Genomic DNA, 24,189 nt, shown 5'->3' with positions numbered 1-24,189 from the left:
AGAGCCAGGAGAGGAGGGCAGCCAGCTTTCCCTCTGCTCAATTTGTCTGAATCTGATCCCCGGCGGACCAATAATGTGACACAAATTCTCTGCTCATTGTGTGTATGTATTGGGGGCGAAACAGGATGAAACCTCCATCAGTCCCTGGTTGTTTGTAGGTATGTGGCACATTCTTTTCCTGTTGTGCTCAATATTCCTGCTTGAGGAAATTAAATTCCTTCAGTTGGGTGGGCTCTAATGAATCAACTGGAGTTGATGGGTTTTCGCCCTGCCCGTGGTTTTGATTGTACTGCAGCTTTTACTGCGCTGGTGGAAATTGATATTTGGATCACTTGGCTTGAGCAACTGATGTTGGTAACAACCAAGTTGGCTGCTGCTCATTGAGTTATCTTGTCTTTTCGCCAACAGCTTTTCTGCCTTGTTGGTGTCCTGCACTGCCCTTGCCACTTCACCTAGACAGCTCAGTAAAAAAAGAAAATCAAATTATTCAAGTTGACACGAGTTTTATGTTCTTAAAGCATTGGCAAAGGTGTGATCTCACCACAAGCTACCATACAGCTCTCTGCCTGCAACATTTGGAAATGGATGGGAGCGCAGAACATTGAGCTGGAGTTTTTATGTGGGAGTTTGGCCTTAGTCTTGGAAGAGGTTAAGGTGAGAGCTCGCCTGGATTAGATATTATAACAATACTTTATTTGACTAGTTTTAACAAAGTTCACCCATTTGGGCGGCTGGCCTCCACACTCCAATTGCTTATATCCGATGTGTTTAAGCCCGTTTTCCCAAACGTCACGACTCAGCAGCTTTGGAAAGGTCTTCAACCTGAAACAGAATTCTGTTTTTCTCCACGGATACTGCCTGAATATTTCCAACAATTTTATTCCCAAATTTTATTCATTTCCAATAGCTTTCCACTTATGTAACAGAATGTATTTGATGCATGGTTGGGAAAATGAGGCAATGCTCATTTAAAAATGTTTTTGCTTCACAAAGCAGAGAAGTTCTAGTTTTAGTGTTCTGAGTTGGAGTCAGTGATAAATATTCTATGAACCATGAAGCCTATTGGCAATAGTTGTCTTTTTTGAGTAACATGCCATCAAGTGTTTATCAAGAATCTTGGGGGGGGGGGGGCAGTGGTTAGCCCTGCTGCCTCACGGTACCGATGTCCCAGGTTCGACCCGTCTCTGGGTCACTGTCCGTGTGGAGTTTGCACATTCTCCCCGTGTTTGCGTGGGTTTCGCCCCCACAACCCAAAGATGTGCAGGTTAGGTGGATTAGCCATGCTAAAATTGCCCCTTGATTGGAAAAAGTTAATTGGGTACTCTAAATTTATATTTAAATAAAGAACCTGGGAGAAGAAAATTAAGTGAATTATAGTCGGAATTAATGGGCAAAATACTGAACTTAACCCTGAACATAAAAAGCCTAAGCAGAATAAGGTTGGACTGCATGAAGATCTCATTGCAGTTCCTGACACTGAATAGCCACATCACTATAAACACAGACTGTATTCAGAACAGATGGAAACTTACTTTCTGCAAGGTTATGGTATCTCATCACCTGAAAAAGCAGAAATAGCAGCCATGTTTGAACCTAGGGATACTTGTCATTAAATGCTAGGGTCACCATTAACCAGAAACTGAAGTGAAGCAGACACATGAGTCCTGTGAGTAGTAGAATTGGTCAGAGGTTGGGTATTCTGTGATGAGTGATCTGATCACCCTGTCTTCCAAATTCTGTCCACCATTGATAAGGGCACAAGCCAGGAGTGTGATGAAATACTCTGTTAGGTTGGATGAGGCAGTTCCAACAACAAAGGAGCTTGACACCATCCAGAGCAAAGTGGACCATTGATTGGCACCACATCCCCCTCCCCACCCAATTTAAAGATTCAGTGTGCCTAATAATAACTCAACAGTTTTCAATAATCAGACCATGTATGTTTGAAGACCTGAAGAAACTTGGAGTTTTAGTTGCTGCTCATTGATGTCCTTGGCAACACAACTTGGATTTAATGCCAGCACTGAAAGGTCACCAACCTTCTAGGATTCAGCATGTTCGTTGTATTAATACTTCAGTGTTTCACTGCCACGTTAGAAAAATCTGTATTTAAGTTTATCATTGGGTAATGTGAAACATTAATTTGCCAAATTTGTAGTACAAGATATTTTAGCTGAGTGAGCTCTGTTTAAGGACCAACTGTTTGGGATTTTCATGTTAACAACTGTGGATGAGTTGGTCACTATCTGGTGAATGTTAAGCCTGATCCAGTCCTTACCTGAGATCCATGTCCACGGGCTCATTGAACAATCAGGAGTAGAAACTTTGTCCCGCTCTGTCAGGGCTGACCTTGAGGCAACCTTTGGAATTCCAATTCACACACTGAACAATGGTGGGAGAGACACCTTTTGGAACTGACATCCAGCTGTGACTGGAAGCTGACATTTGAAATGCTGCAGATTTGTGTCATTGTGTTCCATTCGAAAATGTAATTATGCTGCAGTTTTCAGTAGAGATCCCAGTACATGGGTGAGCTTGGGGGAAGGGGAGTTGATGTATTTTTGGTTGACAATACCCAGAACCACCAGAGTGAATCCAATCATCTCCAGAGTGATTTAAGTTAAATTCCCCAAGTTATTTACAAAAGCAATTGCTATTTTGAGCAGAAGCGTAATTGGCCTCTGGGGTGGGATCCCAGAATTTGAAGTCCAGGCTCCAGTTCGGTACTAGTTGATTTCTCTCTCTATCCAATTTACTCCCCATTTCTGGAATGTTCCAGTTCTTGCTGGTGTACAGTTGTACATCAATACAGGCTGTTCTTGCGTGCTTGGTGGATGCCAATGGGATATTTGGCCTTGGTGGGGGGGGGGGGGGGGGGGGGGGGGAGAAGGCACCATATTGTTTGTGTGCCCACACTTGCTGATCTGGCATCAGAAATTCAGTTGATTTCCCAAGGACCATATCTAGCCATCGCTGGCCCAGTAACACTCTTGCCCTTCCTGCTTGAACTGTCGGGAAAGCTGGTCCTCTCTTTGAGTTCAATACTCTGTGAGAGCACAGTTTTTAATTTAACAGTTAAGTTAAATTCATAAATGGACGGCACGGTGACACAATGGTTAGCATTGCTGCCTCGCGGCGCTGAGGACCCGGATTCGAATCCTGGACCTGGGTCACTGTCCGTGTGGAGTTTGCACATTCTCCCCATGTCTGCGTGGGTTTCACCCCCACAACCCAAAGATGTGCCGGGTAGGTGGATTGGCCACGCTAAATTGCCACTTAATTGGAAAAGAAATAATTGGGTAATCTAAATTAAAAAAAGAAAAGTTAAATTCATAACTTGTTTTGCATTACTGGTGGAAAATAACCTTTCTGCAAGGCTTTGATCCAATTTGAGGCATGTACGGCTTAATTCTGCCTGACCTATTCCAGTTTCTGCATCGTGATAGCATTTTTGGTCAGTAGTCTTGGGACAAGTGGCTTGGGATTGACCCTGACTGATAATCTTATTTCAAATGTCGAGGGTGCTTTGGAAAGCTCAGAGTCTTCTTTTTCTACAGACGAGGAAATTGATTTCTCAGAATTGTTCTATTATCAAATGTGAGGTTAGGTACACTCATATTTCATGCCTCAACCAGCAGTGGCCTAGCTTGGTGTATTAGGATTTCAACACAACCCTTTGGAGGGAGTGTGCAGTTTTCTTTAATGTGAAGACAGCACACCTCCCGGTTCTGTAATTCTAAACTTGGGTTGTGTTTGCAGGGAGCATTTTGACCTGGTGAAATGCTGGGGTTACAGATTAGTCGCTGAGGAGCATCTTGAATGGAGAACTAAACATTATGAAATTTGACTTGTTTTATTTGAGTTTATTTCCTTATGTGTAATCTATGTCCTTTGTAAAAGTATTGTGACTCCTCTGCACAGCAAGCTCAAGAGCAGTTTAGTGTTAGCACTTCCTCCAAAAGTTAGATTTCCACTGGTATCATTAGAATGGAACCACTGATTCTCTACCCAAAATGAGCAGCTGCTCAAAATAAACCCTTCTGGGTGGAACACTTCTGGGTTGACCTTAAATGGCATTGGAGTCATGGACACGGGCTCCGAACAGGGTGAATGGTTGCCTTCAGCCCAGTACTATTGTTGCGCTAACCAGGATCAGAATGGATGATTTTTCCTTTGTTTGAGTGAGATGACGGTAAGCCTGCCCGTCATTACTTTCGAGCTTGTCTGTATGGCGAGTGTGCAGGCAGATTGCTGGCTGTGGTCCAATCCTTGGCTGCTCACGGTTCACTGTCTTGCCGCTGACTCCCATAGGTAGCTAGGGTGGCAGAACCTTGCTCGCTCTGCCCGGCAGAGACTGAAAGTTGTGCCTGGGTGGGGCCACTTGCATCTGAATCATTACTCACAGCAACAAAGGCTCCCTACAATGTGGTGTGAGGTTTATTGTGGGCTTGACATACTTTGCCGGGACCATCACACAGTCTTCAAAATGGTGGAAGGTCCCTGTTTAAATGTGCATTGAAATGTCTGCAGGGTGATGTCTCTTTACCTCCAGCTCATACAGCCAGTGTACAGTCTGGAAATAGATTTTAATGTTTATTTGCTGGTGCAGCTTTCTGTGGATCAGGATCTAAATTAACCAGATTGGGTATGTTTGCAATAATGTGGCAGAACCACACTTGCTGGCTCCACAGATCAGTTTTCCTTTCTATTAATGAAAAGGCTGTATATATTTATACACTATTATAGCTGTTAGCTTGACTTTTGTGTATTATTACTAAGGAGTTTCTTCTTGCATTGTGTTGAACTGTGGAAAAATACCCAGTGATATAAAGTGTATATATTCTGTCCTTCCAAACTTAGGCTATATCTGGAGATAATACATTGAATTGTATGGCAAAGTGGTAGCAGATCAAATGCTTAACCCCCTATCTATATATATTCACATACGCACACCAATTCTCAACAATCCTAGACAAAACACTGGGTTTATTCATTGACCATTCTTTAACACAGGTGGCTGTTGAGATGATAGTGTTATTTAAAAGGTAACTCGAGAAATATTTCAGAAAGATACAGGAAAGGGCAAGGAAATTTGAATTTGAGTAAATTGCTGGACACTTGTGAATTTGTGTGCTCCTTCACATTGGAAAACATTTGTTACTCTAATCTTGTCTGGTGAATTGGACCATTCTACAGGGGACAAAGTCTCTCGGGTTGTAATCCTATTAAGAGTTACTCTGAGGCTTGCTGTTGAGGTTTACAGCATACTCTGAACCCTTTGCCGAGATGTGTTTTTGATGGTTCCCACCCACTCATTTGTTCTGTGTGTTATCTGGGCTGCAAGGTACAGTATTTGTGCCTGTGTCTGGTTCCAGTGATCTATTCGGTTATTTTAAAAATGTTGTTACATAAACCAAGATTCACAGGGGTTAGCTGATGGGAGGGTGGAGAGAGGGAGGTATGATGGTGGTGCTTGTTTGCATCATTACATGAGCCTACTTGCTACCTACAGCTACCTCTCTGGCTCAAGAAAGTCCCTAGAGTCCTTGCCAACAACTTTCTATTGCCAGAACAAAGAACAATACAGCACAGGAACAGGCCCTTCGGCCCTCCAAGCCTGTACCAGCCATGATACTAACCTTGACCAAAACCCTCAGCACTTGTGTCGTATCCCTTTATACCTATCCTATCCATTTATTTGAAAAGATGATTAGATGAAAAGATTTATTTGAATGCCATTAATGTGTCTGCTTCCACAACATCTCCTTGCACGTTCCAGGCACCCACCACCGTCTGTGCAAAAAACCTGCCTCGCACATCCTCTAAACTTTGTCCCACAGACCATAAACCTATGCCCCCTGGTGACTGACCCCCTCCACCCTGGGAAAGAGTGTCTGCCCATCCACTCTATCCATGCCCCTCATAATCTTGGTCACCCCTCAACCTTCATCGTTCTAATGAAAACAGTCCAAGTCTACTCCGCCTCTCCACATAGCTAACACCCTCCAGACCAGGCAACATCCTGGTAAACCTCCTCTGCATCCTCTCCAAAGCCTCCACATCCTTCTGGTAGTGTGGCGACCAGAATTGTGCGCCATATTCCAAGTGTGGCTTTACCAAGGTTCTATACAACTGTAGCATGACTTGCCAGTTTTTATACTCGATGCGCTGTCCAATAAAGGCAAATATTCCGTATGCTTTCTTGACTACCTTGCTCACTTGTGTTGCCATTTTCAAAGATCCGTGGACCTGCAGCCCCAGATATCTGACTTTCTATATTCCTAAAAGTTTTGCCATTTACGGTATATTTCCCCTCTATGTTAGACCTACCAAAATACATTACCTCACATTTGTCTGGATGAAACTTCATTTGCCATTTTCTCTGCCCAAGTCTCCAACCTATCTATGCCCTGCTGTAACTTCTGACAATCCTCAACACTATCTGCCACTCCACCAACCTTGGTGTCATCCGCGAACTTACTAATCAGACATTTTCCTCCAAATTGTTTATGTATACCACAAACAGCAGAGGTCCCAGCACAATAATCCCTGTGGATCACCACTAGTCACATCCTTTCATTCAAAACAGCACCCTTCCATTGCTACGCTCTCCTTCTGTGACCGAGTCAGTTCTGTATCCATCTTACCACCTCACCTCTGATCCTATGTGTCTTCACCTTTTGTACCAGTCTGCCATGAGGCACCTTGTCAAAGGCTTTACTGAAGTCCATGTAAACAACATCCACCATCCTCCCAATGTCAATCGTTTAGCTTTGTGGCCTGCTCGCTCATGTGCTCCCTGGTTTGTATATCAGGTGGCAAGCACTTAGTAGCACACTTGCTTCTGAATCCAACTCCTCTACAGAATTTGAGCATATATTCTTGTCTGACCCTTTTGGACATTAAATGGAAGCTTGGCTCATACCAAAAATGAGAAGTAATTCAACATTGGATAATAAATGCTGACTTTGCTAGTGTTGCCCATAACCTATTAACAAATTCTTAATGAAAAATTAGCGACAGAGGCCACTGTGGAAATCTGAACACAATCCCCAAATTGCATTTAGCTTATTCTGCTATTTTAAATCAAAGCCCCATCATTGCCTCATGATTGAAAAGGAAAGCTTCCTGAAAGCCAAGGGAATGGAAGCATTGGGATGAAGGGGATCAAAGGATATGGGGGAGGGGGGGAGCCGGGATTAGGCTATTGAGTTGGATGATCAGCCATCATCATAATGAATGGCGGAGCAGGCTTCCAGGGCCTCCTCTCCTCCTGCTCCTATTTTCCATGATATTGGGGGTATGCAGGATGTGAAGTTGATATCCCTCCCTTCCCACTCTGTCCCCATTAATTTCTGATTCAACAGATACAGGCACATTCGTTAAAAAGATTGGCACAAAATTCACGAATTGAGTTTCAAAGCACGTTCCAGGCACTTATGTCCCGACTTGTGTGGTGGAGTCATATTGCGATGCAGGAAATGCGCCCGCCGATTTGAACCTTGTGGCGAAATGAGCAATCCAGAAGAATGATTAGGTTATTTTTATAGGACTTTCCCATTCTTTTTAACTATAATGTAAAATGTGTCCCACCCATGCCCTAGATTCTCTCTTGAATCTGAGGCATTTCATTTCCTCATTTAGTTAGAAGTGTTTTTTCTACCATCTTGCATAATGCCATCTGAAATACACATGGGTGGGAACAGCTCACATAGCACACGCGATAATTACCCTCTAAGGAACAGTGTCTGTTCGTCGCCAGTGTGGACTTCAGCTCGAATAGTCACTGGATCTATCCACAAGACCAGATCAGTATTCTGTCGGGGAGTGACTCACCATCTGACTCTTCAAAACCTTTCCACCATCTCCAACAAACGTGTCAGGAGTGTGAGTGCAGCTCCAACAACACTCCCAAGATCAATACGCTAGAGCAAAGCAGCCTGCTTGCTTTGTACATTATCTATCACCTTCAGCATTCTCACCCTCCATTGCACAATGGTGAGGCTGTGCACCTCTCTACCTGATGCAGTGCTGCCGAGGCTTCGACAAACCCGTCACATCCACCGCCTAGAAAGTCAAGGGCATCAGGAACATGGGGTACCTGCGAGTTCCCTCATCTCCCTGACTTGGAACTATTTTGTTCTTCATCATCGCTCCATCAAAACCCTGGCCTTCCTTCCCTGGCAGGAGCAGCAGCACTGTGGGTGTGCGGTGATTTGATAAGACAGCTCACCACCATCTTGGAGGCAATTAGAGATGGCCAATAAATGCTGGTCTTGCCAGTAATGTCCACATCCCATGAAGAAATCTTAAACGTGTCTATTAGCCACGTATTAACCAAGGTAGGATCACTGTGTTTATGGAGTGTTTTTATTTACAATTTGTATGTGTGACGATTGAGTCACACTGCTGCTCCTGTGAGGTAGGACATCTGGTAATGCTATCAGCTAAATAAATAAAACTGAATAAAAAGCATTACATATGAAAATTCATTGACGTATAACTAGATTTGTTGACTAGGTTTACTGAAGTCCATTGTATGTTTTTAATAATCCCATGTTATTTGTTCCTGATAGTACACCAGTGTCTTATTACACAGCAACCAGAGACTCATGCCCTCAGCTACATTATAATGCATGATTGTGTTTGGTGGATTCCTATACTTGTACTGCTAGATAGGGTGGGATTGTCCATGTTTACTCATTGTTAGGTGAGCCTCAAAGTCCCAGTTTTAAGAGTGGATACAGATCTGTTACTGATGATGCAGTGGTGAATGAGAAATGAATTTGCGCAACATCATATCGTGTATCTGAAATAGCTGTGTTTTGCAGAAAGCAAATCTCTTTAAAGTGTACTGTTTGTTGGCAGCAGATATCCTGTGCCTAAACCCTATTTGTGGTGGTTATTAAGCGAATAGTTCTTCAGCGAGTGCAGTTAAACCTTTTAACTGCAAGTACCAATTGGAACAAGGAGACTGGGCTGAATTTAACAACAGTTCCACAAATGCAGCACAGCCTCTGTCCTATTGTCAGCCTCGATTATGTTCACTGGTGTGTTGAACTCTCAACCCTCTGACCCGGGGTGGCAATGATACTTGAGATGCATCATGCAGTGGTTCAGTGCACTGGCTGAAGTGTTTTCTTCCAGCTGGAGAACATTAGCACCAGTGTGACAATTCTGGATGTCAACACCTTGTACAAAATTTAGTAGTGGAGGAAATCTAGAGAGGAGTTAACACCAGCTTCTGTCTGCAGTTAAAGATCTGAATTACAGGAAAAGTGTTTCAAACTGAAGGCATTGTGTAATTTGATCTATTCTTTTACCCCCAGAATCCAGCCACAATCACGAGGATACTACTCAGCCACTTCAACTGGGATAAGGAGAAACTAATGGAAAGGTAAAATTGTCTGCTATGGGGGAGATAGTGGCCTCATGTACAGTGTAAGGGTGTCAACTCTCAGAGCAATGGGACATTGACAACATTATTTAATATGCTGGAGTTGACCAGTCCTCCCATCTAGAAACATGTATCTTTAGCAACTGTCTTGAGCAATTTTAATAGGAGACAATAGACACAGTGCATTTCTACAAGAACAGGATCAACACTGGGCCCTGCTGACCACAGATCCATTGTGCAAAGTCATGGAAACCACATTTGGCTGCAGAGCCTAATCCCTGGCCACTAAATTGACATCTAAGTGGATTGTGATGTTCTCTGGCTCATTGAAGGAGACTCTCTTGATAACCAGAATGAAACTATAATAGTGCTCGGCATTGTAGCATCTTCAGTAGGAGTGAGACATCTTAACATCGTCCAAGTGTTCTATTGTTTTCTTGGTCCCCGGGCAAGTCCCCTGTGTTTATGTTGTTAAATCCTGACGGTAGATTTATGGCCTCACGAAAGCAGAGTCAAGATTAGGAAGACATTTTAGAAATGTAATTCTAATGACCTGACACGAAGACATCAGCTCCCTGAGTTTCAAACAACAGAGGCACTAAATATAATATTGCTGTAACAGGCTGACTGACTCCATTTGGTGTATCTGGTGACCTGTTCAACTGAGTGTATAGCCTGCTAGTAATGTGTCCAAAATAAATGGATGTTTGGTTTATTATTAATTGTAAAAAAATCTATTTTATCTTCAGTTACTGATTACAAATTCACAGCAGAAATGTGCACTTTGTTTTCAGACGCGATAAGAGATTTAAAAGTGAGTTTACGTTGAAATTGCTAGGGCGGGGCACGGTGGCGGTGGTTAGCATTGCTGCCTCACGGCGTTGAGGATCTGGGTTCCATCCCGGCCCCGGGTCACTGTCTGTGTGGAGTTTGCACATTCTCCCTGTGTCTGCGTGGGTCTCACTCCCACAACCCATAAAGATGTGCGGGTCAGGTGGATTGGCCACGCTAAATTTCCCCTTAATTGGAAAAAAAAATGGGTACTCTTAAATTTATATTTTTTTAAGTTGAAATTGCTGAAGGGCCAATTCGGTTATTAATTGAAAACTGTCAATTGCAAATGTAACTGTGGCACTGAATTCTGTCTGGCTGATTGCTCCACATTTCTGTTTTGAAATTGACCACAGAGCTGCTGGCACAGAGATGCAATGATGACTTGTGCTGAAGACAACCTAGAGAAAGCTATGAATCCACTTGCAAGTCCGTGTTATTTAGTGCTACTTCTATTTCCTTACCAAATTTCCCATTTGCCCGGTCATATTTTACACTAGTGCTCTAATAAAAAGCATATGGAAAAGGAATAGGCCACACAGCTCGTCTAATGCAATTCTCCGTTGAATAAAATCATGGCCGATCGTCCGCCTTCACTCGCTATGCTGTATCCCTTGATTTCCTTTAGAGTCAAAAGATCTATGGATCTCTGTCTTTGATTTATTCTGGACATGAGTATGTACAATGCCCTGGGCGGAAAAATCCGAAGATTCAAAACCTTCTGAGAAGAAGTTTCTTCTCACTTAAAAAGTGGACGATCCCTTACCCTTAGACTATAACTCCTAGTTCCAGCTGGAGGACAACCTTGCAGCATCTACCCTGAACAGCTGGTGTTACATTTGCCACCTTCCAAAACACTGGACCTATTCCAGAATCTTGAGAACTCTGAAAGACCACAATCCGTACCTCCACTATTTCTGTAGCTACCTCTTTTTGGGATGCAGGCCATCAGGTCCAGGAGATGCATCAGCTTTCAGTCCCATTCATTTCTCCAGTGTTTTTCCTTTACTAATATTGATTCTTTAAGTTTCTCACTCATCAGTCCTTTGATCTCCACTATTTCTGGTATGGTCAGCACAGATGTTTATGCCCCTAGTTTTACTGGATCTGGTGGCTGAGGGATATGGATATAGAGCTCCAGAGTGTCTCTAATATTACTGGGTAGGAAGTCTGATCTTGTTGATTGCCTTGCTTTGCATTCACTACAATGGCTCTGTCAGTGGGTATTTAGTTCAGATATTGGTGTCTGGTTCTGGAATTGCTAGTGAGACAATCTTCGCAAGACCGTCAAGGTCTTTGAACGACTGTACACGGTAGTTGTCAATCCCACGGTCTCGGTATGAATTTTAGACTACTGGTGGATTAGACACATTGCAAAAAAAAAAAAAATGATTGCAAGTGCGCTTCTGTAAAATGAGCACAATTGTTAATTGACTGTCTAGCTCCTTCCAGCCACTGGCTTTGCTGCAACCATCAAACTTTGCAATGAGATTATGCAGCAACAGATGGAAGTGTCTCAGTTGGTAGACGCTGAACTATCATGGCTCCGTCTGCCTCAGTGGCACCCATTCAGTTATATTTTCCAATCGGTGAATGGTGTTCATGATTGGAATTATAGTGATATCGGATCATGAAGCGTAACTGGACTTTGATTTTCATTCCCCACTGTTTACTTGGCATTTGGCCTGGTCGAATCACTAATGGTTCAGTTCTGTCAATTTGATTAGAATTTGTTAGATGAAGCACTCTTGTGCCTCCAAGCTTTCTTTCAATTGTGAGTCGGCCGCACTGATTGGTTACCTGCACCTCCATTAGATCCATTCAAGAGGCAACCACGGGGAGATTATTTTATTCTATATCTTTCAGAGGCTGGTTTAGCACACTGGGCTAAATCGCTGGCTTTTAAAGCAGACCCAGGCAGGCCAGCAGCACGGTTCAATTCCTGTACCAGCCTCCCCGAACAGGAATGTGGCGACTAGGGGCTTTTCACAGTAACTTCATTGAAGTCTACTTGTGACAATAAGCGATTTTCATTTTTCATTTCTGGAACATTATTACCCATTAATGTTAATTCCAAGGAGTGGGAAATAAAGGAAGGGAAAGCCATGGCAGATTTCGGGACAAGTTGCTAGTATGTTACTGGATTAATTTACTGAACATTCTCAGGTATCTGCAGAAGGCATGAGGAACATGGGACTGTGTAAGTCTCAGGCACAAAGGGCTTGGCAATCCTGTTTGTCCTACCTTCAGTAACTGTCTGTCAGGCACCGCTCTCCTGGAAGCCATGTATAGTTACAATGAACGCTTGGAGCTGTTTCCTGGGGCATTGTTTTGAATGAGCAAAATGCTGCCTGGGCCGTGTTTCGGGCATATTAATCCCTGTCCAAATATCCGATACACACCTGTGCCATGCAAAGCCCTGCCTCACGCACACCCAAGTCATGGAAATTGCCATAGTTTGTAAAGAAAATTAGATCAGTTGTATTTGGGAGTTGGGGTGTGGATGTTTCCAGTTTCAAAAAATGTATTAATCACGTACAATTGGCAAGAGGACTCATTTGGATTAACCTTAACTGAAAGGTTGTCTATAATTTGGCTAAATTAAACTGTTGGGAATAATTTGGCTCGCACAATCCTGCTGCAATCTTGTTTTATTGCCGTAGTTTTCAAAATTCTTTTCACCTTCTAAGCCGTTGTCCATTACAAGGTCATAGGCTTGTTCCCCCCTTCCACTCTCTTTATGAATTGCTGCTAATGTTGAACATGACCCTGGCTAATCTCAGCATACATGGGAGACTAGACGTTTTTCTTGGGAGGTAGCATGCTGCTAAAAAGCAAATTTTAGGAGAGGCAGGAAATACCTTTGTACAGCGAGCCGATCACCTGTGGAGTTCACTGCTTGTTAAGATCACGATGAAGCAGAATTAAAGAGCAGGATAATTCATTCGTACAAGGGAAGTAGATGTCGTTTAGTTGCTGTTTTACTGAACCATATATTTTCCTCTCTATTTTTATATTTTTCCATAAATTCCTGCACCCGCATAGTAGAACCGTGTCACATTAATTACATTTTTTGCCAGTGATAGGTTTGTGATACCTCCACTAAGGGATGTGTAACTACAGATTTACATAAACAGTTCCATTGTGTGGACACAGGATATTATAATAGAAATGTTGACCATTAAGTGCATGCAAATATGAAATTTTCCATTGATATGTTTCTATACATTAAGGCATCTGTTATGAAAATGTTTCAATATGAAGTAGATTAAAATGGAACAAAATTGATTCATTCTTTCAATGGCTGCATTGCTTCTTACAGATACTTTGATGGAAACTTGGAGAAACTTTTTGCAGAATGTCACGTAGTAAACCCTTATAAAAAATCTCGAACACGACAGATGAACACTCGCTCATCCTCACAGGACATGGTTTGTGCGATCTGCTACCTGAATTATCCTAACTCGGTGAGTCTGACAGACTGAAGAGCACATGGTGCAACTTTCTGAAGTAGCCTGAGTTCAGCCAGCTGGAAACGATATCTCATAAGTAATTAGATTTTACAGCTGAGCTCAATGGACTTGGTGAAATCTTTGTCTGTGTAGGAATAATCATTCAAGTTACTGAGATTGGACCAGCTTAAATGTGTAAGATCCCGGGGAAAATTCCTGAGCAACATGCAAGCTCAACAGATCAGTCGGGTAGTGAGTCACCTCTAAAATAAGTCATCCTGCTCCTTGCTCAACACTGCAGTGTCTTGACCATTTAGGGTAAGCCAAGGATGTTTCCAATTGCTGTTCACCTTAGTAAATGACAAGTGAGTTACTGCTCTCTATGAAAGGATACTTTATGGCCTATAATCAGGCCGATCTTATATAACTGGTTGCAGTATTTCTGCTCTGCTCATAGACGAAATACAACGATTCAACAAGAAAAAATATCCCAACCACTTCCATTTTTGTACTAATTGAGTTTTGGGTCTGGTATAGGTGCTGCGTAAAGAAATGGGAAGGAGTCCTTTATGATGACAAAGTCGAAAGACTTGCCTGGCCTAAGTTTTTTTTTGTTGTAATTGTACGCCCTGGTGAATCATGGCACTTATTGAAATTGGATCAAAGTTCTTTTGTTTGATGTGTTTGGAGAGATTACATGCTCTTTTTAGAGGTGGTATATTAATCATGCTGGTCAATAATCCCAGCTCTGCAGGGCTGTGCAAAGTGATATGTTTAAAAATACTTGATTCCTGAAAGGAATATTTTCAGTGGCACTGAGCATACCCTGTACAAAGTAGGTTGAGGGAGCCCCAGCTTTGATGCCATTATAGTCTCTTCACAAGCTAGAGATTGGCATTTGATTCTGGTGATTGGCCAAAGTAATAAAGTTAACCTGCACCAGTGCAGATTCTCCTCGGCAAGCATCTGCACGAGAAATATTTCAAGATGCCCATGTCGCAGATTATCTGGGCTGTCTTGGCGAACACAATAATAAAACAGTCTTAAATATAACAGAGAATCAAACTGTTGACTGGTCACCAGAAACTATTACTTGAACAAGTTGGGAGGGTTGTCTGCCTGCCTGTGAGGTTTGGCTAAGGTGTTACGGCGACTCCATATGGTTCCATATTACCATGTACTCAATCCAATGTATTGGGATACATTTGTGTGAGGTGATCAAAGAGTCTGTTTCTTACCACATTTTAGCCTCTGCTACGAGAAGTGGTTTCATTTGGAAAGCAGGGTCAATGTTTGTGCTTTTACTTTTAAAAGCTTCAACATTCATGGTGAAATTTTTTTTTCAGGTCACTTCACTTCCTGTAATTTTTATGACAATGGTGACAATATCCTATAACACTCCACTCACATTCCCATTCTAATTGAGTGCTCAAATCTCAAAAACCTGATCTGGTTATATTCCCTTTTACTATAATGAGTGAACTCAAGGTTGTGGCTATATATGGCTCGTTAGTATTCATGTAATTGTGGCCTCAAATTAATCGGCACTGAATTTAAAACAAAACTACCTTTTATTATCTACTTGATTTTAAAAGTTAGTATTTGTGTGAGATGCTAAATTTACACTGACCAAAATGTCCAAACAAAAGTTGCTCATGCTATGGAATGAAAATGGGTATTTGAGCAGAAAATGTGATGTATAAAAAAAATAACATTTTGTAATTGGTTCCCTAGTTTGTCTTACGTTGGCCCTCTGATATTTGAATTACCGTTCTCCATAAAAAAAGTGCCCAATTAAGGGGAAATTTAGCGTGGCCAATCCACCTACCCTGCACGTCTTTGTGTTGTGGGGGTGAGACCCACGCAGGAACGGGGAGAATGTGCAAACTCCACATGGACAGTGACCCGGGGCTGGCATCGATCCCGGGTCCTTAGTGCCGTGAGGCAACAGTGCTAACCACTGTGCCGCCGTACCGCCCTTTCCACCATTTTCTTGATCTGTACCTGGGGGTTGGGTTTGGTTGTAGTTCCACTTTTGCAACACATTCTGCATGTCAATTTTTTTATTCTTTTCCTGATAAGGGCAGTGTTACTGATGAGGACGGGATTTATAGCCAGTCCCTGGTTGATCTTGAGATGATGGTGGTTTGCCACCACTGCCATCAACAGCCACCGTTCCTGTGATTAAGGTGCTCCCACAGAGCTGTGAGGTCTGGAGCCCCAGGTTTCTCAATGTCGCAAAGTTAACAGCTCCAGCCCACCCCCTAGTGGGATTCAGAATTGGAGAGGTTGATGTTTTTGAGATGTTAGTCCAGTGGTAACTGCAGTGACACTTTATGCCTATCCTAAACTGAGACAGTTGTAATTGGGTTCACATTTTTATCTGCTCTGTGTACTGTCACTGGCAGTGTGAAATAATCACTTTCAGGAACATAAAGAATCTGATTTTTGGCCAGAAGTTGTTGTCCAGAGTGGATCGACCTGGCTGCTCTGCTTGGCATGTCTTGTATGAATGATTTATTAGTTGGTTTGTATGTCAGTTTCCACACCAAACTGGTATTTAACACAGTGCAACACTGGCGTTTACACTGGACTAACAAATTGACATAAGCTAAACTCCGAGAGGAGCAAACTCTTGTTGGTTACTGTGGTCTACAATGCTGGTTAAAATTGCCCTAGAGAATTGCTGATGTCCCTTACAGCAACCGTTGCTCTGAAAACAACAGAAAAAGATTATTCTTCTCTTTCCGCCCCTCCCAATCTCCATGGGCACACAGGCCACCTCCCTGTCTTATCCAAGTGATTTTTGCTCTACCGTTGAGCCTGAATGCCCATCATTGGACAGACCCATGCATTGTGGAGGGCACCTTTATATAGATCATTTTCTACAAGAAAAGTGGAGGTGCCTTTTTAACAAGGCAGAGGTTTAGATACTTCTGTGTTAGATTGAGTATACAGATTGTGTAAAGTTTTGTACATTTATAGAGATTTTAGTCTTGACTGCTTTAATAATTGCATAATACGTAGACATTGAGAATAGTTGTAGCATAAAGCAATGAAGGTGGAAACCAGTTTCATATTCTTTTATTAGAAAGAAGAAAGTGGGGGGTCTGGAAGCACCACTAGGATCACTAACTCAGTATCAGATTGCCAGGTAGGGTGGAGATTATAAAGCTCTGTATAGTGTATGGGGTGGCACCTTGTAGTGGAAGTAATGCATGTTTTGATAACAATCAATATTGTAGCCGATATTGATTAGTTTTAGCTCCTAGGGCCCTCCTGCTGGCACTCTGATTTCCAATCGCCGTTAGTACGGCACTGTTTGTATTGACCGATCACGTCACTGAATCAATATCGCCATGTCATTTTAAATGGCTCATTAATTGGTGAAAATTTCCATCAGTGTGCCACCCCTGGTATAGTGTAGTTGTTAGTTTGAGTTTGCTGTGTAGTCTATCAAAAAAAAACATCCACCCACTCATTGACTTTCCCCCCTCAAACATAAAAATTGGGCATTCAGTTGAACAAACGAGACACACAACAGACTGAGGACGATTCTCCCTGAGCTGGGTGAGAATGAGCAAGAAAGAGATTGAAATCTGTACCTCCTCTGCATTCAGCTTTAACGTATCGGTTGTCTCTGGGATGAAATTAACTGTTCCTGTTCCTGCGAGGAGATTTTGAATTGCTATGGGGCATTCCATCTCCTAATTCACACCGACCTTGATTAAACTTGCTGAACCTGCAGCTATAGCTGTGACCTGTGCGTCTTGACCATATTTTAAACAATGGTTTGCATAGAGCTCTTCAGTTCAATAAACTAAATTGTCCCAGTGAACCAAATAGAAACCTGAAGTTGGCTATAAATTATGTCCATTTGATCGACTACAACGTGCCTAAACTCTTAGAGTTTCAGCTTGTATTTCATGTTAATGGTTCTGGTTTTGGGAGGGTCCAGGATGTTTGTATAGGAAAACTAGGGATCCAATTGAATAATTTTTAATTTGATTTTCCTGCACTTTCTAACATAGAAAGTGGGCAGCATTGTAGCATAGTGGTTAGCACAGTTGCTTCACAGCTCCAGGATCCCAGGTTCAATTCCCCGCTGGGTCCCTGCCTGTGCGAAGTCTACACGTTCTCCCCATGTCTGCATGGGTTTCCTCCTGGAGCTCCGTTTTCTTCCCGTAGTCCAAAGATCTGCGGGTTAGGTGGATTGGCCATGCTAAATTGCCCTCAGTGTCCAAAAAATGTTAAGTGGGGGTTACGGGAATAGGGTAGATACGTGGGCTTCAATAGGGTGTTCTTTGTAAGGGCCGGTGCAGACTCGATGGGCTGAATGGCCTCCTGCACTATAAATTCTATGATAGTTTCACATTAAGCTTGGTACATTAGACATTTCATTTCAAGCCATTCATTCAGATTGGTGGTCTCTGCAGTTACATGTATGGAGTACCTTTGGTTCGGTATCTTAACCAACAGAAATTCCTTGACCAAAAACAGCCACTAGTCAGTCATTTCATTACTGCTTATGGGATCTTGACTTAAAAAAAAAAAAATTCCAATTAAGGGGCAATTTGGCGCGGCCAATCCACCTACTCTGCACATCTTTGGGTTGTGGGTGTGAAACCCACGCAGACACGGGGAGAATGTGTAAGCTCCACAAGGACAGTGACCCAGAGCCGGGATCGAACCCGGGTCCTCGGTGCTGTGAGGCAACAGTGCTAACCACTGAGTCACTGTGCCACCCAATTATGGGATCTCTACTGTGTACAATTGAACTGCTGTTTGTTACAAAATAGTGACTGCATTTCAAAGTGGTTATTGTACACATAATGTTGCTGTGAAACCTGACGGATTTGCGTCACCTCTTCATTCTGTTACTTTTCATTTTCATGTCGTGTGAGAGCACAGCCATCATCTAACACAAAAAATGAAAATAGGAAATGCTGGAAATTCTCAACAGGCCAGGTAGAATGTGGCGAGAGAAACAGTGAACGTTTCAGAAATGTTAACTCTGTTTCTACCTTCACAGGTGCTCCCTGATCCAATGAGAATTTCCAGCATTTTTTATTTTTATTTCAGATTACTGCATCCAGAATTCTTTTGTTTTGCACCCTCTAACAAGGCTGTCTTCAGTTGTTGCGACCAAAACAGGCCAAGATTGATGACTGAATTCTGGAAAGCCATGGGTCCAACTGATTTATGTAGAGGTCAGACTGCTAGTTAGTTACTTGTCACACAGACAAGAATAACCAAATTCCAGAAACAAACAGTGGCAAAAATGTAAAAGGTTTGGTAACTTGGTCACCTATACATCCATGGTTCACTCCAACACTGGATCCACAGCCGGAGAGGTAGAAATCGGGCTTGTGGAATACCGTTCCAAAAACGTTTGTCTACATCTGAAAGACAAACCATCTACCTTCTGCGACACTCCATATACACAGCATGTTCCCCTCCAGAGGTTGCTGCTCACCAGGAGGAACCTGCTGTTTGGGTCTGAACTGTACATTGCTTTGAACTGTATGGTTTAGATAACATGCGGAATTTCTATACAGGCTTTACTAGACCAGGTTTGCTGTAAAGTTGCAGTATATAATGTTCGGTTGGCTGCAGGGTAATGATATTTTTAGGTGCCTTGCAGTCTTCATTCTGTCATCCGCTTGTGTGAAGCTCCCAACATCGATGTCCTGTTTGGACTCCGTGTGGTATAAGTAAAGCACGGTTATCAGCTGAGCCAAATTAAACCTAGGCAGCAAAGCTGGTCTTAATGCGTAGACGCGGAGTTGTGCAGTATCTGTTAGAATGAGGGTGTTATAACCGTCAAAAACTTTGCTTTGTTTGGCCCTTGTTCTGCACTGTAACCAATTATTTATTTGTTGATGTACTTTTGTCGATTATTCTTTTTGTCTACTGTGTACGTTCCCTTGGCCGCAGAAAAATCCTTTCACTGTACTTCGGTACATGTGACAATAAATTAATCAATCAATTAACGTCCTAGGTATATTATAAATCCAGCAGGAAAGATAATTTTAAAATACACACGTTTATAAACACAGGTTTTATTAAAATGCTGTCAGGTACCATAATGTTGCAGAGGAGTAAGTAGTAAAGAACAATACAGCACAGGAACAGGCCCTTCGGCCTTCAAAAGCCTGCGCCGACCATGGTACCTGCCTGAACTGAACCCGCCTGCACTTACGGAGTCTGTATCCATCCATTTCTGCACTATTCATATATTTGTCTAGATGCCCCTTAAATGCCGCTATCGTACATGCTCCCACCACCTCCCCAGGCAGCGTGTTCCATACATTTACCACCCTCTGTGTAAACAAACATGCCTCGCACATCAGTTCTAAACTTTCCCCCATGCACTTTAAACCTATGTCCCCTAGTACTTGACTCTCCTACCCTAGGAAACAGCATCTGACTATCCACTCTGTCCATGCCACTCATAATCTTGTAGACCTCTATCAGCTCACCTCTCAAACTCTGCCGTTCTAGTGAGAACCGTACTGGCCTCCCCGAGCAGGCGCCGGAATGTGGCGACGAGGGGCTTTTCACAGTAACTTCATGGAATCCTACTTGTGACAATAAGCAATTATTATTATTATCATTATTATTATCAGACCGAGTTTATCTAACCCCTCCTCATAGCTAATGCCCCCCATACCAGGCAACATCCTGGTAAACCACATCTGTGCCCTCTCAAAAGCATCCACATCCTTCTGGTAGTGTGGTGACCAGAATTGTACACAGAAGCCTAACTAAGGTCCTGCACAGCTGCAACATTGACTTGCCAATTTTTATATTCAATGCTCCGACCGATGAAGGCCAGCATGCCTTATGACTTCTTGACCACCTTATCCACATCCGTTGCCAGTTTCAGTGATCAGTGAACATATGCACCCAGATCTCTCTGCCTGTCAGTACTTGCAAGAGTTCCACCATTTATTGTGTAATTCCTACATGCATTAGACCTTCTAAAGTGCATTACCTCACATTTGTCTGGATTAAACTCCATCTGCCATTTCTATGATTCTCACATTCCATTTGCCTTCCCAATTACCTGCTGAACTTAGCCGGTTAACGTTTGAGTCATTTATTTTTGGGGAAGTAACAGTTGGAGAAATTCTTCCGAAACACTTGTGGATGGCCCAAGGCTCTAATGATGCCAGTACAGCAGCTGGTGGGATGATCACTGGCGTTTTATGTCATTGTAGTTGCTGTCCTCTCGGTTACAGATTTCTAACATAAACTGGGAAAGAAAAATGTCGCTTAGGCCATCATTAGTAAGATCGCAGACACAGAAATTGGTGGAGTTGTGGATAGTGAAGAAGATTGTCAGAGGATGCAGCAGGATATAAACTGGTTGGAGTCTTGGGAAGAGAAATGGCAGGTGGAGTTTAGGCCAAGTTAATCTTACGTCAGTAGTGGGCAAATTAGTAGAATCAATCCTAAAAGATAGGATTAACTGTCACATTGAAAGGCATGGGCTAGTCAGGGATGGGTCACTATTTAAGACAGAGATGAGGAATTTCTTCTCTCCGAGGGGAGTGAATCTGTGGAATTCTTCACAGCAGAGAGCTGTAGAGGCTGGGCCGTTAAGTGCTTTCGTGGCTGAGATGGACAGATTTTTAATCAGGAAGGGAATCCAGGGTTATGGGGAAAAGACGGGAAAGTGGAGTTGAGATTAGATCCGATCAGCCACAATCTCATTGAATAGTGGAGCAGGGTCGATGGGCTGAATGGTCCACTTCTCCTTCTATGTCTTATGGTCTGTTGATCTTTGAAGCGTAGCCTCTGCTTGATAAGATGTACATAATCCATTACCACCATTTATTAGCACACAACACAGCACATTCATGCTTGTCGAGCATCCCTCATCATTAATTTCAACAGGGGCCTGATGAAGAGGTCTATGGGAGTCTGACATGGGAAAATATTGCATCTCCAAGCACCATTATGCATCAGTTTGCACATAAAATTGATATTAAAAAAGGCGCATCCAAGTTGCCTAAGTGATGACATTTAAATGTTAGACGAGCCAAAGCATAATGGCTCTTGATCCGGAACCTCCTTGTGCTGTGTTTAAGATCAGCAATAAATGCTACTGACGCCTAATGGAAAAGTGTTCGACACAATATAGTTTACATTAAAATTGCAGTTAAGTAATTTATGTTGCAATGTTACCCTAGCTTCCTACAAAAGCAGAAGCTTTGTACAAACGCTTCTCTGATCTAGATTTTGGTATTTACTGAGTGGCTATTTTCAGCCTTTGGCCCTGATAGGTTAATGGAGTTTTTTTCAGAATTCAGCTCACCAGATAGCGGTATTTACAAATTCCTCAAAACACAAGACGGAATCTTGCAAACTGCACTTTTAGGGTCAAGTTCGTCATACAAGCTACAGAGATTTCCGATTTTTCACATTCTAGCAGGAATGTGGGACACCACCAACTAACAGTAGACTTAAAGTCTAAAATACGCATCAGAGAAATTGGATTTGCAATGGAAATACTATCTTTCCCAATGAATTTTGGGGTTGGTGGACTGCAATCAACATTTTTATTTTAGTTTCCTGCGAACAGATGAATTTGAAGCAGGAGGAGGCCACTCGGCCCCTCGAGCCTGCTCCGCCATTCAGTAAGATCATGGCTAGTCTGATTGTGGCCTTAACTCTACTTTCCTTCCTACCCCTATGATTCTCGATTGACAAGGGAGTCAATCCAATTCCCCCCATTTCCTATTTCTTCCGTTAAACTGGGTCTCTACCAATCTCGGAGTAACCAAAGTACTTGACCTCCGAAAACAATCCACGTAGGTTTTTTTAAAGTTGAGGTTCCCAGCACATGCTGTTAAATCGCTGCTAAGCAGTTTTCATAATCTTGTATAACTTGTCACAAAATGAGAGGCAATCCAATTGCATACATAGATATTCAGACCTTCAAGCCTCTTTGCTATTCAATTCAATCTTGACTGATCTGTACTTCAACTCCATTTCTCTGCCGGTGCTCTATATCCCTTAATCCCCCTTGCAAAACAAAAACCTATTGACTTCAGTCTTTAACAGTTTAGCTGACCCCAAGGATCATGATGAAGTGCTTCCTATTTGTCTCCTGAATGGCCCCTGATCCCCTGATCTTAAGGTTAGCCTCGTGTTCTGGATTCCCCTAACATAGGGAACAGTTTCTCTACCAGATCAAATGCTGTTGTCATTTCAACGATCTCTATTCAATCGCACCTCAAACTTCTGAACTCTAGGAATGTAAACCAGCTTCATGCAATCTGCCCCAATCATTTTAAGTCTTTAATTTAATAAACAACAGTGCTAACCGCTGTGCTACCATGCCACCCTAGAATAAGCTTTATGAATCTGCCCTATACCCCTTCCTGCTCTAACATATCTTTATTGAAGTTTGGTACACAAAACAATGCTGTACTTCAGATGGGTGGCACGGAAACAGTGGTTAGCACTGCTACCTCACAGCGCTAGCACAGGGCTTGGGTGGAGTGCTCGTTCAGAGGGTCAGTGCAGACTCGATGGGCCAAATGACCTCCTCCTGCACTGTTGTGATTCTATATTCTATGGGGTCTGACTATCACTTCTGTGATGCAGGCCACCATTCTATTGAACCGTTTGTACTTGTGTAAGTATTTGTGACAATATTGCTTTGCTTTCCCAAAGCTTCTAGTCTCTCACCATGACTAAAATATTCAGTTGCATCAATACATTCTCAGCACGGTAGCATTGTGGATAGCACAAATGCTTCACAGCTCCAGGTCCCAGTTTCGAATCCCGGCTTGGCTCACTGTCTGTGTGGAGTCTGCACATCCTCCCCGTGTTTGCGTGGGTTTCCTCCGGGTGCTCCGGTTTTCTCCCACAGTCCAAAGATGTGCAGGTTAGCTGGATTGGCCGTGATAAATAGCCCTTAGGGTCCAAATTGCCCTTAGTGTTAGGTGGGGTTACTGGGTTATGGGGATAGGGTGGAGGTATGGGCTTAGGTAGGGTGCTCTTTCCAAGAGCCGGTGCAGACTCGATGGGCCGAATGGCCTCCTTCTGCACTGTAAATTCTATAATTCTCACTTTTTAAAATATAAATTTACAGTACTCCATTCTTTTTTTCCAATTAAGGGACAATTTAGCGTGGCCAATCCACATAACCTGCACATCTTTGGGTTGTGGGGGTGAGGCCCACGCAGACACGGGGAGAATGTGCAAACCACATGGATCCGGGGCTGCGGTCAAGATCTTCGCGCCATGAGACAGCAATGCTAACCACTGCGTCGCCGTGCTGCCCCTATTCTCTCTTTTTCTAACAGATCACTAGAACCCATGAAACACGGCCCCAGTGGAGCTCCTTGGAGGGGAAATGGTGCTGTGTATCTCTCATGAAATGCAGAGCATTCAGATTCCTGCACATTCATCTTGTAAGGCAATGTATGAGTTCACATCAAAGTGGACTGATCTACAATAGACCAGGCTGACTAGGGGGACACTGGTTATTTT

The 24,189-nt window shown here is 42.8% G+C and overlaps 1 protein-coding gene across 2 annotated transcripts in view; it reads left to right on the top strand.

The window, feature by feature from the left end:
• Positions 1–24,189, top strand: part of LOC119956752 (E3 ubiquitin-protein ligase ARIH1) — a 78,694-nt gene that overhangs the window by 2,097 nt on the left and 52,408 nt on the right. The window contains exons 2-4 of one of the 2 annotated variants that reach the window (XM_038784106.1): positions 9,330–9,397; positions 13,551–13,695; positions 16,772–16,834. In XM_038784106.1, coding sequence (XP_038640034.1) covers positions 9,330–9,397; positions 13,551–13,695; positions 16,772–16,834 — 276 coding nt within the window. The remainder of the gene's footprint in view (positions 1–9,329; positions 9,398–13,550; positions 13,696–16,771; positions 16,835–24,189) is intronic. The other variant, XM_038784107.1, reaches the window with a different exon arrangement.

This window comes from Scyliorhinus canicula, chromosome 24 (assembly GCF_902713615.1).
Source record: "Scyliorhinus canicula chromosome 24, sScyCan1.1, whole genome shotgun sequence".
NCBI classification, from domain to species: domain Eukaryota; kingdom Metazoa; phylum Chordata; class Chondrichthyes; order Carcharhiniformes; family Scyliorhinidae; genus Scyliorhinus; species Scyliorhinus canicula.
The sequence above is the reverse complement of the archived record's forward strand: the minus strand, read 5'-3'. Positions and strand labels throughout refer to the sequence as shown.